The sequence below is a fragment of the Chiloscyllium plagiosum genome, chromosome 14, assembly GCF_004010195.1.
Source record: "Chiloscyllium plagiosum isolate BGI_BamShark_2017 chromosome 14, ASM401019v2, whole genome shotgun sequence".
In the NCBI taxonomy this organism is placed as follows: Eukaryota; Metazoa; Chordata; class Chondrichthyes; order Orectolobiformes; family Hemiscylliidae; genus Chiloscyllium; species Chiloscyllium plagiosum.
This window is the reverse complement of record NC_057723.1, coordinates 76,906,750-76,921,630: the sequence shown is the minus strand read 5'-3', so window position 1 is coordinate 76,921,630 and position 14,881 is coordinate 76,906,750. Positions and strand designations below refer to the sequence as shown.

At 41.1% G+C, this 14,881-nt stretch overlaps 1 protein-coding gene across 1 annotated transcript in view; it reads right to left on the bottom strand.

Moving 5' to 3' along the window:
• The window catches only part of LOC122556816 (lateral signaling target protein 2 homolog), a 58,737-nt gene extending 46,395 nt beyond the window's left edge, over positions 1-12,342 (bottom strand). Inside the window, exon 1 of the mRNA XM_043704021.1 lies at positions 11,749-12,342. Coding sequence (XP_043559956.1) covers positions 11,749-11,817 — 69 coding nt within the window. The 5' untranslated portion in view covers positions 11,818-12,342. The remainder of the gene's footprint in view (positions 1-11,748) is intronic.
• Between the last annotated feature and the right edge of the window lie 2,539 nt (positions 12,343-14,881).

The window sequence follows — 14,881 nt, the reverse complement described above, 5'->3', positions numbered from 1 at the left end:
TATACCCATCCAGATGCCTCTTAAATGTTGTAATTGTACCAGCCTCCACCACTTCCTCTGGCAGCTCATTCTATATACACACCACCCTCTGTGGAAAAAAAAGTTACCCCTTGCTCCCTTTTATATCTTTCTCCTCCTCACCTTAAACCTGTGCCCTCTAGTTTTGGACTCCCCCACCTCAGGGCAGCTCAGCAGTTGGCACTGCTGCCTCAAAGCACCAGGGACCAGAGTTCAATTCTGGTCTTGGGTGACTGTGCAAATTCCACATAGATATTCTCCTGGTGTCTGCGTGAGTTTCCTCCCACAATCCAAAGATATGTAGGTCAGGTGAATTGGATTTGCTAAGTTGCCCATAGTGTTAGGAGCATTCGTTTGGGATAAATGTATTGGAATGAGTCTGGAGGATTACTCTTCGGAGGGTCAGTGTGGACTTGTTGGGCTGAATGGCCTGTTCCCCACTGTAGGGGATCTAATCTAATCTAAAAAATCCTCAGTCTGTTCCCAGACTGCCTTTGGTAATACATTTACCGCAGTATGATTTCAGCTCTGAAGAATTCCATTTGCTTAGTTTCCAGTCACTTCATGATCTATTTTGTATCTTGTCCTTCCTAAACCTCATGATATCAATCACTGTTCCCACACATACATACTCCACTTATTCTTCAACTCTTGTTCACTCCCAGGGATTGACATGACCCTTCAAGGTACTATGTCTATATCACAATTTTCAACTTTTACAAAGGGAGGACCCTCCTTGTTTGCCCCAATCTATCAGCCATTGTGTTTGCAAGATCAACTTTCCCCTCACTCCGATATAAAAGGGATTGCCAAGCACAATTCACTATTCTCCAAACCATTGGGGAGCTATGACTCCACTACGGCAACTCAGATGCAACACTTGCCCATTCAATTTCTGAGAATGACCTCATCCACCCCTTCTACAGAGTCATAGTCATAGTCAGAGATGTATAGCAGGGAAACAGACCCTTCGGTCCAACTCGTCCATGCTGACCAGATATCCCAACCCAATCTAGTCCCATCTGCTCGCACCCAGCGCTTATCCCTCCCTATTCATATACCCATTCAGATGCCTTTTAAATGTTGCAACTGTACCAGCCTCTACCACTTCCTCTGGCAGCTCATTCCATACACGTACCACCATCTGCATGAAAATGTTGCCCCTTAGGTCTCTTTTATATCTTCCCCCTCTCACCCTAAACCTATGCTCTATTGTTCTGGACTCCCCATCCCAGGGAAAAGACTTTGTCTATTTATCTTATCCATGTCCCTAAGGGAGGATTTTGTAAACCTCTATAAGGTCACCCCTCAGCCTCCGACGCTCCAGGGAAATTAGCCCCAGCCTGTTCAGCCTCTCCCTGTAGCTCAATTCCTCAACCCTGGTGACATCCTTGTAAATCTTTTCTGAACCCTTTCAAGCTTCACAACATCCTTCTGACAGGAAGGAGACCAAAAATGCATGCAATATTCCAACAGTGGCCTAACCAATGTCCTGTGCATCATGACCTCCCAACTCCTGTACTCAATACTGACCAATAAAGGAAAGCATACCAAATGCCATCTTCACTATCCTATCTACCCACAACTTCACTTTCAAGGAGCTATGAACCTGCACACCAAGGTCTCTTTGTTCAGCAATACTCCCTTGAACCTTACTATTAAGTCCTGCTAAGATTTGCTTTCCCAAAATGCAGCACCTCATATTTATCTAAATTAAACTCCTCTGCCACTTCTCAGCCCATTGGCACATCTGATCAAGATCCCATTGTAATCCAAGGTAACCTTCTTCATTGCCCACTACACCTCCAATTTTGGGGTCTTCTGCTAACTTACTAATTGTACGTCTTATGCTTGCATCAAAATCATTTATATTAATGATGAAAAATAGAGTACCCAGCACCGATCCTTGCGGCACTCCACTGGTCACAGGCCTCCAGTCTGAAAAACAACCCTCCACCACCACCCTCTGTTTTCTACACCTGATCAGGTCCTGGGATTTATCCACTTTTATGCATTTCAAGACATCCAGCACTTCCTCCTCTGTAATGTGGACATTTTTCAAGATGTCCCCATCTATTCCCCTACATTCTATATCTCCCATGTCCTTTTCCAGAGTACATACTGATGCGAAATACTCATTTAGTATCCACCCCATCTCCTGCAGCTCCACACAAAGGCTGCCTTGCTGATCTTCGAAGGGATCCTATTCTCTCCCTCATTACCTTTTTGTCCTTAATGCATTTGTAAAAACTCTTTGGATTCTCCTTAATCCTATTTGCCAAAGCTATCTCATGTCCCCTTTTTGCTCTCCCAATTTCCCTCTTAAATATACTCCTATTGCCTTTATACTCTAAAAATTCACCTGATTTTTCCCGTCTATACCTTTTATATGCTCCCTTCTTTTTCTTAAGAAAACCCTCAATTTCTTTAGTCGTCCAGCATTCCCTATACCTACCAGCCTTTCCTTTCACCCTAACGGGAATATACTTTCTCTGGATTCTCATCATCTCATTTCTGAAGGCTTCCCATTTTCCAGCTGTCGCTTTACCTGCGAACATCTGCCCCCAATCAGCTTTTGAAAGTTCTTGCCTAATACCGTCAAAATTGGCCTTTCTCCAATTTAGAACTTTACCTTTTAGTGATGGAAAAGAATAGACCAGATCTATTTTAAAACTAAAACATGTAATCAAGTAACCAGGCTTGATACACTCACTGCTTAGTGCAATCTCCAATTCAACTGTGATTAGGAGGTGGCTTTGCAAAATAATTGTGCTCCATTTTAATCTGGGCTTCCCCTCGACTCAATCTTTGAGCTCTGCTTCTCATTTCTGCTGTAATCTCTCACTGTAGCCTGTATTTAATAAAAGCTTCAGTCAATGTCACATTTTTCTCTTGGATTCTGGAGTCCCCTGGTCTATTCATTCTCCTAATTTAACACTTGCATGCTCCACTTCTTTACAGCAAGGAGCAACAGTGGCTAGGGAAACCAGCTTTTCAATATTTTGGGAAGGGAGAAGGAACACTGATGTTAAAAACTTTTGTTGGAACACAAGTCCCAGCTGAAGGAGCAAACTGTTTAATTAAACCTTGTATACCACAAGCTGGACCAGTCACTGCAGGAGCCAATACATTCACCCTATTTGTACATTTGTAGCAGCAAACACCCTTGGATGAGCCTTTCAGCGTTTTGGTTATTTGCAGGGCTTTAAAAGTGTTATTTTCATTGTCTAACAGTCTTTTGAAAAAAAAGTCCCATATTTTCCTTTAATCAATTCATTCAGCAGCTCCACTTACTATCTTTGAGAGGATCATCAGTTATTGGTTCTCCTTTTCGCAAGTTACTAAAAATCTTTATTCACACCTGGAGCTTTCAACTTGCAAAAAAAAAAAAAAAAAAAAATCCTAAATCTGTAACCATGACTTTACTAATACCAGAGGGTGGGAGGGCGAGAGCAATAGACCGAGAACTATCTCCACATTAGTCTGTTATCAATCAGTTGTACAACTGAGATTCAGGACTTGCCATGTCCACGGCTGGAAGTGAACAATAAAAGGATGTTTTTATTTGCTGCAATCAACTTCACAATGAACGCTACAGATTAACCAAATCTGAGTGCGCAATACATGATCACTGGAGAAAGCTTCCTGGTTCACAGTCTAAATGTAGATTTGTGCTGATAGCCAGTGAAACACAAAAGTTCTGGCCTGTTTTCCACAGGTTTTAAAAAGTAGGACTTGGAAACTCAGATTGGAAAAATTTCTAAACAACAAGAATTATATGCCACAACAAATTCCCTCAGTGCTTTAGAGGGTTTCCAGTGTGCTATGTCAAACAGGGAGATTAACAATTTAAGAATGTGAAAAGTTGTCCAGGGATATTTATTCAACAATGACTAAAGATCTATTTTATTGTCTAGTGGCAAACACTATCTTCTCAAAGTGATCAGAGAGTTCTAAACACTCTGCTCTTTTCTCAAAAGGGAAATCTGCATCATGTTAAATACGATTACATAACACTATGAACATTTCTGTGCTGGTGTATTATCTGACGTAACACAGACGTACTATAATAACCTGTTTAACACCCTTAAAACACTTACACCCTGTTGAAAATTTCAACTTCCTCTTAATGCAGGAATCTGTAAATACAGTCAAACAATTAAAAATGAAAGCACCACCATAGCTTTAGCAAATAAAAGATGATAGAGTTCTGCATCCTTAATAATTAAGAACCTATTCATTTAAAAGATAAAGTATCTTCCAACCTCTCCTCACTTCATGACAAAGGTGTCAGTCCTCAGTGCTTGTGCTGTATACTGGTTGACTGACTATTTTGTTGAAAGACTTCAGAGAAGATACAGAGATGGCAGTCATCAGAACTTGACACTCTTGGAAAATGAGAAACTGTCACATACTTGGAGAAAATTCACCCTTCCTAATAGTGTGTCAAACAATTTTCCAAGCAGGCGTGTAAAAAAGACAACATTTCCCTTTCAGGTCTACGTAGATGTTGTCAGACCTGATAGTTTGTTTTATTCTACATTTTCAGCATCTACAGAATTTTGCTTTTGTAGTCACTTTCCTTGCTATAACCACCAGTCCATACACAAGCTCAGAGCCATAGTTAGATTTTAAGCAGATTTCTACATTCTGACAATGTTAATAACATACTCAATTTCTTATAGAACATAGAACAGTACAGCACAGAATAGGCCCTTCAGCCCATGATGTTGTGCCGACCATTGATCCTCATGTATGCACCCTCAAATTTCTGTGACCATATGCATGTCTAGCAGTCTCTTAAATGTCCCCAATGACCTTGCTTCCACAACTGCTGCTGGCAACGCATTCCATGCTCTCACAACTCGGTGTAAAGAACCCGCCTCTGACATCCCCTCTATACTTTGCTCCAACCAGCTTAAAACTATGACCCCTTGTGTTAGCCATTTCCGCCCTGGGAAGTAGTCTCTGGCTATCGACTCTATCTATGCCTCTCATTATCTTGTATACCTCAATTAGGTCCCCTCTCCTCCTCCTTTTCTCCAATGAAAAAAGTCCAAGCTCAGTCAACCTCTCTTCACAAGATAGGCCCTCCAGTCCAGGCAGCATCCTGGTAAACCTCCTCTGAACCCTCTCCAAAGCATCCACATCTTTCTTATAATAGGGCAACCAGAACTAGACGCAGTATTCCAAGTACGGTCTAACCAAAGTTTTATAGAGCTACAACAAGATCTCACGACTCAAACTCAATCCCCCTGTTAATGAAAGCCAAAACACCATATGCTTTCTTAACAACCCTGTCCACTTGGGTGGCCATTTTAAGGGATCTATGTACCTGCACACCAAGATCCCTCTGTTCCTCCACACTGCCAAGAATCCTATCCTTAATCCTGTACTCAGCTTTGAAATTCGACCTTCCAAAATGCATCACCTCACATTTATCCAGGTTGAACTCTATCTGCCACCTCTCAAATGCATCACCTCACATTTATCCAGGTTGAACTCTATCTGCCACCTCTCAACCCATCTCTGCATCCTGTCAATGTCCTGCTGCAGCCTACAACAGCCATCTATACTGTCAATGACACCTCCAACCTTTGTGTCATCTGCAAACTTGCTGACCCATCCTTCAATCCCCTCATCCAAGTCATTAATAAAAATTACAAACAGTAGAGGCCCAAGGACAGAGCCCTGTGGAACACCACTCACCACAGACTTCCAGGCAGAATATTTTCCTTCTACTACCACTCGTTGTCTGCTGTTGGCCAGCCAATTCTGTATCCAGACAGCTAAGTTCCCCTGCATCCCATTCCTCCTGACCTTCTGAATGAGCTAACCATGGGGAACCTTATCAAATGCACCGAGGCAACAACTAACTCCTTCTTCAAGAGCAATGTGCAGCAAAACAAAATGCTATGCCCAAATTGACACTTGACAAACTTTGGAAATGGAACTTCATCCAACTACTCCAACATATATAAACTCTCCAGGTCAGTTGACCAATAAGGATGGCAAGGGCAGCACGGTGGCACAGTGGTTAGCACTGCTGTCTCACAGCACCAGAGACCCGGGTTCAATTCCCGCCTCGGGCGACTGACTGTGTGGAGTTTGCAATTTCTCCCAGTGTCTGTGTGGGTTTCCTCCGGGTGCTCCAGTTTCCTCCCACAGTCCAAAGATGTGTAGGTTAGGTGAACTGGCCACGCTAAATTGCCCGTAGTGTTACGTGATGGGGTAAATGTAGGGGAATGGGTCTGGGTGGGTTGCGCTTCGGCGGGTCGGTGTGTACTTGTTGGGCCGAAGGGCCTGTTTCCACACTAAGTAATCTAACGTAAGTAATCTAATCTAATGTAAGGAAGGGCTCCTTCACTGTTCCAGTATGGTTTCTTACCTCTTCTTACTGCAATCTGGTTTCCTAACATTTGATCAAGATTTACAATTCAATGCCCATTGGAAAAAAGGTCTTGCAGTATTCAGTCTGATTATTTTAGGCTAAAGTGAGGACAACAGATGCTGGAGGAAGCCCTCATTCCTGAAGAAGAGCTTATGCCTGAAACATCGACTCTCCTGCTCCTTGGATGCAGCCGGACCTGCTGCGCTTTTTCAGCATGACAATCTTACTTGTTCAGTTTGAATGACCCAAACTAATTTTGCACAAGGTACTAATAAATCCATCTGGATTAGATTCAAACCTAGGTCAATGGATTGCAATGGATTCAGAGAAGGCCCCACCACCACTTTCTACAGGGCAACTAGGGTTAGTAATAAATTGCTAGTGACACCATACATCCAGATAACATAATCGATAGAAAAGCTAATGTGTTGTCTCTGCAAATGTTGATTAACAATATTTTTGGTGAAACAAGGTAGATGCAAACTCCGATAGAATTGCTATTTTAAGAAAGTTATTTCTCCCCACTTCATTTGGAGAGGTTTGAATTCATTAATATACACTGTATTCAAAATAACATCCCAAATTAATGCATTGAAAGCAGCACAAAGAAGACATGCAATCAAAGGCAGAACACACACACTGCTTCCGCCCCCACCCCCTCCACCTCCACATCCCTCCCCACCATCCCAGCATCTTCCCAGAGAAGTTTCACTCAATTCATTCCAGGGATGATGTGCTTATTTCATGAAAGTTTGAAGTAATATGAGAAAAACAAAGATTCTGAGGGGTTTGATAGTTCTTGTAAGGAAGACAAGATTTATGGGGGACGCAGTTTATCAAGTCTTCCTTTTAAGACAGAGACGAGAAAGGTCTTCTTTCGGTGAGTTGTTAGTCTGTGGAATTCTCTTCTCCAGTAAATAGGGGCATCTAGGTCATGGAACATATTCAAAGTGGAGGTGGATAATGTTTGGATTGGACAGCGGAATCAAGGGTTCTGGGGACAAGCAGGAACTGAGACCAGAATCAGATCCACAAAGATCTTCTTGAATGGAGAAGCTGGATAGAGGGATAGATGTCATACTCCCGGGCCTAATTTGTAGGTTTGTAAATAAGGAAAGGAGTTTAAAATCATGTGACAGTTTTAACTTTGCGATACAAAATGGTTAAGTGGTGAGAATACCCAAACATCTCATGAAATAAAATTTTATTAAACAGAGGAAAAAAAAAAGTGTACAATCAATTGACATGTTCTTCTGACTAATCGCTAACAGAATTTATCACTTGCGGCAATTTGGGATCTCCATCCTTTCAGACATGTACTGACAATGAAAAATGAACAAACTGGCTTTCATTGTACTTCAACCACAGTTTTCATTGGCCAATGCTAAATTTGTATTCACACCCCTAGTGACAAGTTGAGAATCTACCCAAAGGTCTTTCAAGAATTTTTGCTCTAACTGGTAACAGGATTAGTTAAACTACCACATATTGACTGCAATATTGTTGAGACCTGTACAATCATTTCATCTTCAAGAAAGTGATTCAGAACTCATCACATTAAGAGACAGGTAACCATCAAATTATCTACTTTGCAGACTCTATAATTATTAACCGAGAATACACAGAGTATTAGCAAACTAATACCATCTGTTACGTTCTTCAAGCTCCCCGCATGTTTTCAGAATTAAGGATGTGTCCTAAGCAACTCATGATCTATTAGCTGGTTGACATTGACCACTTTCCTGATCCTCTCTTTTGCTGGATCCGTTCGGCTCTTCTTCACTTTGATTATACTGTTGCTCTAATCCTCCATCCCCAGCCAGCTGGGCAGCCTTCTACTTCTGCTTTTGATAGTGGCCTAACCAATTGCTAATCTCATCTGGACTGGTTTGCCTAGTTGAACTGCTTCTTACCGTAAAGAACTTGTCACTTCCTTTAAAGAATCCTGCTGTGGAAAATCACATGGCTATTGGCTATTCCAATCCTTTTACACCTATGTTGAACACTCTGTGGAAATTCCTACTGAATCCCTTTCCCAGACATCTTTTACTGTCATACCAATGACAGTGTAACTGCTCCTTCCTGCTCATCCCTCAAATTGCCAAGATACTTAAAAATTAACCATACTTTAAATGCTCAATGATCCCTTACTTTTAAAATGGTTCATCTCCTCTTCAAATTCCCCTTCGACTCTGTCCTCATACTGGTGATGGCTAGCATGAGGGGACATAGCTTTAAATTGAGGGGTAATAGTTATAGGGCAGACGTCAGAAGTAGTTTCTTTACTCAGAGTGGTAGGGGCATGGAAAGCACTGCCTGCAACAGTAGCAGACTGCCCAACTTTAAGGGCATTTAAGGGCATTGGATAAACATTTGGATGATAATGGAATAGTGTAGGTTAGATGAGCTTCAGATTGTTACACCGACGTGTGAAACCATCGAGGGCCAAAGGGCCTGTACTGCGCTATAATGTTCTATGTTATTCCAATCACACAACTTATCTTGATGAACAGTACTCTATTTTTCCCTCCGGCTTTACTATAAGTTTCAGAGATAGCCAACCTTAATGTTAGCACTAACCTGTTTTATGGTTCAAGATGCATATGTTACCATGCTGGAATGCTACTTTAGCACTTGGTCGGGGGCAATGTCAGAACACTGGTTGGGGTAGCGATTCACACCTATCAACCTACATTCAACAATCCTCCAATTTTTTTCTGGGCTTCTGTCGTGAAGCATACACATATCCATAGACACCAGGAATTGTTAAAACCACTGCTTCCGTTAGAATCGGGTTTATCTGTGACCTGCCTTGATAGTCAGCCCAAGAAAAATCTTCTGTCTTTATTTAGAATTATTTAGAGACATTCACAGCCTGGTTTCTGATCAGTGAAAGCCAAGAGACAAAAACTCACTTTTCAAATGAGAAAACAATCTAATACAAAATGATCACCAGAATACCCGACATGGAAAATGAAAATGCAACAACAGGGTCCTTTTTTAAATGGTTTGCAATGGTAGCACATTGTTGGGAAGAATAGGGTGACCTCCACTGCTTGGCCAATAATGAGTTAGTTGATTTAAAGATTCAATCTATTTCTGGAATAGGAATATGGTCCTCTCCCCCTCCCTTACACTGCTCCCTGCCACCGACCAGATTCATCCATCCCATTGACCAACCAGATCATACCTTCCACCTGTCTTCACCTATCCCCACCTCACCACCCTAATCCCACCACCTCCTTTATCTGCAGCTTCCCCCACACCACTCCAGTCCTAAAGGGTTACACCCAAAATGTTGACTTCTCTACCTCTTGAAACTGCCTAGCTTGTTATGTTCCAGCATGAATAGAAGTAGCACCATTTTTTTGTTAAATATAGCAATAATGCTGTACCCAGAAGGATCTTAATGTTTACAGAACCATTATAAAATCAAGTGTAAAAATACTATTTGTAAACATTCAAAAATCATAAAAACCAAATACTCAGGTCTGACAGCATCTTTAGAAAGAGGGAAAACCACTTAATAGTCACCTTTAAAGTAATGGATTTGAAATCTGATTTTTTGTGCAATAATTCACAGAAACTGTAGTGTGATTAGATGTTAAATGCTGACATGGGTGAAGCATTAAAACAAGTCTAAACACAGCATTGTTTGATTACTACATCTGGTGATTCGTAAACATGACTAGTAAGTCTTACTTTTAGGTAATTGAACAAGTTATAATGATAAAAGCTTAAGAATTAGAACAAAATTAAATTTTACTTTATCTCAATCGGTGTGAAGAATGAGATATATTGGTAGATTGTTCTTGGTCCAATTGCACAATCCTATTGAAATGTCACCTGGACAGAATTGGAATGCAACCTGTCCACCATTTAGGTTTTGTAATCACAGTCATGTGATGACACACCTATGCAGGTGAGATTTGAACACAGGTTTGAGCCCAGATGTGGGAACACTAGCACTGCACCACAAGAGCTTTTTAAAATGCACTCTAAATTAGTTTTAGCATCCCAGTAAGATATGCTCTCAAATGGCATCAGTCTAGATGTGGGGCAAGTTCCTAGGTCTGAACCAGAAGGCCGAGGTTCAAGTCCCACTTGTGTCATAACATTTCCGAACAGGCTGATGTCAAGATAACTAAAATGTGGGGCAAAGCAGGTTTGGGTTTAGTTGAAGGACCCAACCACACCCACACCTCCAAACTCCCAATAGTCAGGTACCCTGGGGACTCTCATCTTGACTCACACTTGGAAAGTTTATTGAGTGAAGATATTGAGAGCCAATTGTTCCTTGTGAAACTCTATCAAGCAATATTGCAACAGGAGGAGAAAAAGAGTTTTTAGTTAAATGGAAACAACTCATTACATATATGTTACATTGCAGTCAACAAAAGACAGCAGCTGAACACACTAAGCAAATCTTGCACATGTCTCTAACTTAAATGAACTAAATTCACCAAACAGAAAGATTACAAATTAGACAAATTTTCCCTAAAGCTCATCACCATGCAAAACTTAGAACAAAGATATATGCTGAATGATTTAATCTGAGAGTTCAAGTGAAGTGAAATTACAGTCAAGTTAAGATTGGGACAATGAATGTGAGATTAATTCACAACACACCATGATTTCTTTTTGTATCAGGTAGGCAACTGAAGTAATTAAAGAGACAGATGCAAATATTAATTTGTTTGAAACTACCTGATATCTTGGATGGTTCTAGTGAAGTCATTGTAAAAAATTAAATTTCCTTTTGACTGGTTGCCTGCTCCCAAATGAGATTATTTCTGCAAAAATAGGAGTGCAATTTTGCAAATTGTAACTTGTGCAGATTTCAAATAACAATTAATTGACTTCAAACCTCTCAAAACTTACATTTGCCAAATGTATAATTTTTGAAGGTGATGCAGCATGTAAGAGTTTGAATCCATTATTAATGAAGCAGTCAACATACTGAAAACAGTCTAGGTGCTTTCCAACAGCAGAAAAAGGAAGCAGATAAGAATCAGAGAGAGAGAACCAATAATCTGTGGCTGCTCTGACACACTTACTGGCGTGTGCTATAGAAATTATGGAGATGTTGTTGTGTGAAGAAAATAACATTAAATTCCTCAGTAGGCACTGGATAAAAGGTAAGACCACTCACCACTTTAATAGACTACTAATTTGCAGAGTAGAATTCAAAATGAGAGTTTTGAAAAAAAAGAGAAAAATGATAACAAAAGGAAGGTCTGAAAAAAATTAGAAATAAGTTTTTAAAACTATCGCTGAGATGAATGGAATGCCAAGGTGGGACGATTGAGTGCAGAATATATACTACTGAATACTCTTACTTTAGGTTTGTGCAGCCATTTCCTTACTGCAGCAGGCAGCATGTTCAATTGCTCCGAGTTAGTGTGCATTCAAAACGAACACTTCAAGCAGCTGGATCGACAGCCCAGATTTCTGTTCCCTCCAATTTGCTTCAGTTTTTCAAGCATGGTAACATTTGTCCATCACCTCCATTGAATTATCTCTTGGTCTTCTCTTGCTTCACCAAGTTTCCAGCTGTTTCACTACCTGGCAACTCACTTCGCTTGGGTAGGCTGGTTGTTGTAGCACACTCGTAACTTGTCCCTTTCACAAGGCAAGCAGTGAGCTCTCTCTCTCTCCCATCGACACACACGAGTAGATGGAACAAGTCTTCACTCTTCCTTGAGCAGGCTGACAGTTGTTCCTCACTGTTGTTTGAGTGGGTTAGAAGTTGTTAACCTGGTGAGACATGTTTTTCCTATCGGACACTGCAAATCTCAGGCTGCTGTTAGCCACTGAGAAAGCTCCTGGTGTCGAAGCTGACCTTTCAGTCCATCTCTCTCCTACCCCTGGGCTCTGGCATAGTCAGCTTAGCCCTCAGTCCCTTCCGCCTTCGCTGTGTGCTGTCCACCCACCTGACGCACTTACCTACCTTAATCATAATTTACGTGCTGACGTGGTCAGGTAAGCCCCGCCCCAAGCCTTATTCTTGCCCAAAGAGCGCAGGTGAGACGGCAGAACGAGTGCTTTGGTAAACGCACGGGGTACCATTCTATCGCTCGTATTTAGACAGTGATTAGCTGCATTTTCAAATGAGAAGGCAAGGTGAGCCCCGGATTCTGTGAAATAATGTTTCCAGAGAAAGCTGTGCTTCCTTGAACCCGTGACCCCAGCAGCATAGCCCTGTGTTTCAGAGGCTGACAACCTGCTTCTAGGCAGCAGGAAGACCCCCAGATCATAGCCCTCTGTTTTAGAGGCTGAGAACCTGGCTTTGTTGAGCTTCTCAAGGCAGCACTGATAGTCAGATTGTCCTCTATCCACTGCTTTACCTAAGTTGTCCAAAGCAGATGTGACTAGCAACTTATTAATAATGAGATTTAAACATCTGACACAAACATTGCTTGGTCCAAGCAGGCTTAATGAAGGACTAGAATCCATAGGTAAGAGGGGATTACGTTTTTTTTGCAGTATATTGCTTATGTGCCTTTAGAAGGGTCACTTCTGTTACATCTCTTTTGATGACATTCTTATTTTAAATGGCAATGAAGAAACCAAAATGTGTCTAGAAACAGATGGAAATATTCCAATGCTGCTCATTCTGTTCTCTTTTCTATGCGTTTTTGAACAGCTGGAGCTCTGCTGAAATGTAACTTCCTGGGTTCCAGGATTCCTTTCCCATCAGGACCATATCATCCTGCTGGATGACATAAACATGACTCTCCTCTGCTACTCAGTCACTTCAAATATGAAGGTAACCTGATGCAGCTTTCTGTGTCTGTCCCTAATTAGCTGAACTTCAAGATTGTATTTAAATTCTCTACCAGTTTTTCATATTCTCTGCTTTGTTGGGTCTTGAACACTAAACCACTTTTTCTCAGATAAAGTCTATTTCTCCACTGACTTCTGCACCTCCAGCATTGTGTTTTTATTTGGAGACCGGATTGTGTGCAGGGCTAACTAATTCTAATGTCTGTTCTGCTCATTGGCTGGGGCTTTCTCTCTGTTTGCTGAGATAGGCGTGACCTGTTCTTGCTCTGGCCTATCTTGCCCAGGATTCTATTTGAAATGTTGCTGTATGGTTCTCCATTCATTCTGTTGAATTCACTGACTCACCCCAGTGTCTCATCCCTTTAATGGATTGAATAGGACTAACTTCTCAAATCCCTACTGCTACTTCCAGTCATGTGCTAATTATACCATACTTAGGCCAGCTTCTTTCACATTTTCTCTCCTATTTTCTTGATTCTTTAGGATGGCAATTGTTGTAAGTCAAGGTGAGATTCTAAGGAACGTGATTACATCATCTATATTGGTTTTAAGAATGTTCCAATGCAATTTACAAGTAATGAAGTACCTTTGAATCATAGTTACCCTGTTGTGAAACATGAAGCTTTAGTTTAACATTTCATGTGCTGGACAGCATCTCCACCAGTGCAGCATTCCCATTGTATGGGTAAACTATGCCAAAAATTTAGGCCAGTGTAGAAGGAGTGGGTGAGTGGGACTATCTGGTTCAGTATGGATGTAATAAACCAATTGGCTTCCTTCTGTGCTGTCACAAATCTGTTTCTTTCCTCCTGTCAACCTGCCGTAACATCTAGCATTTCCTTCACTTCCTGTTACATTGTTACCATAGTCCCTCTATTCCCGCAACACCAAGTGAATTTTGACGAATCCTGACTGCAGCGTAACCTGATATACAAATGGTTTGTCCATCCATCATTAGATCTGGCAAGGCTATACCAAACACCAAGCAAGTTATCAAATTTCTGTCCTTGCCTCTCTTCCTGCAACAGCCCGGTCACATCAGAAATTTCATGCAAGTTGTTGTTAAAATATGTAATAAAAATGTATATATCTCCCTAATCCCCATAATATTTAAATGATCATGGTTACTTAGTCTAAAACAATGTTGGCAATTTATCAAAATAACCAAAACAAATGATCAAGAATTAAAGCATCGTGATGGGGAGAAAATAATGATCTTGAAGGGCAACAATTTTTGGAACTAGATAAATTTAATAAATCCTTCTATGAGAATTAAGCCTTAGAGGTAGGTTTTTTTTCCTGGCAGTTAGACTTAACATTAGGACCAATGAGTCATAATGTTGTCAGCAAAACTCGAGGGAGACTACACTTATCTGTATACCAAGGCCAGCAATTCAATTACAATCATTGAAATGAATGTGAATGTTGTGCACCTTCTCACTGTTGAAAGTTTGGATATGGATTGTGAAAATTCAGATGAAAATTGAGAGATAGATCCTCAAAGGTTTTCAAAGAGTGTTAACTTTTGGTCTGCAGACTGTAATAGCAACCTGTTCCAGCAACCGAGAGGCTGAGGCAATTCAGAAACCTAGGCTAGTAAAAACAAGAGCTGAAAAATGTGTTGCTGGAAAAGCGCAGCAGGTCAGGCAGCATCTAAGGAGCAGGAGAATCGACGTTTCGGGCATA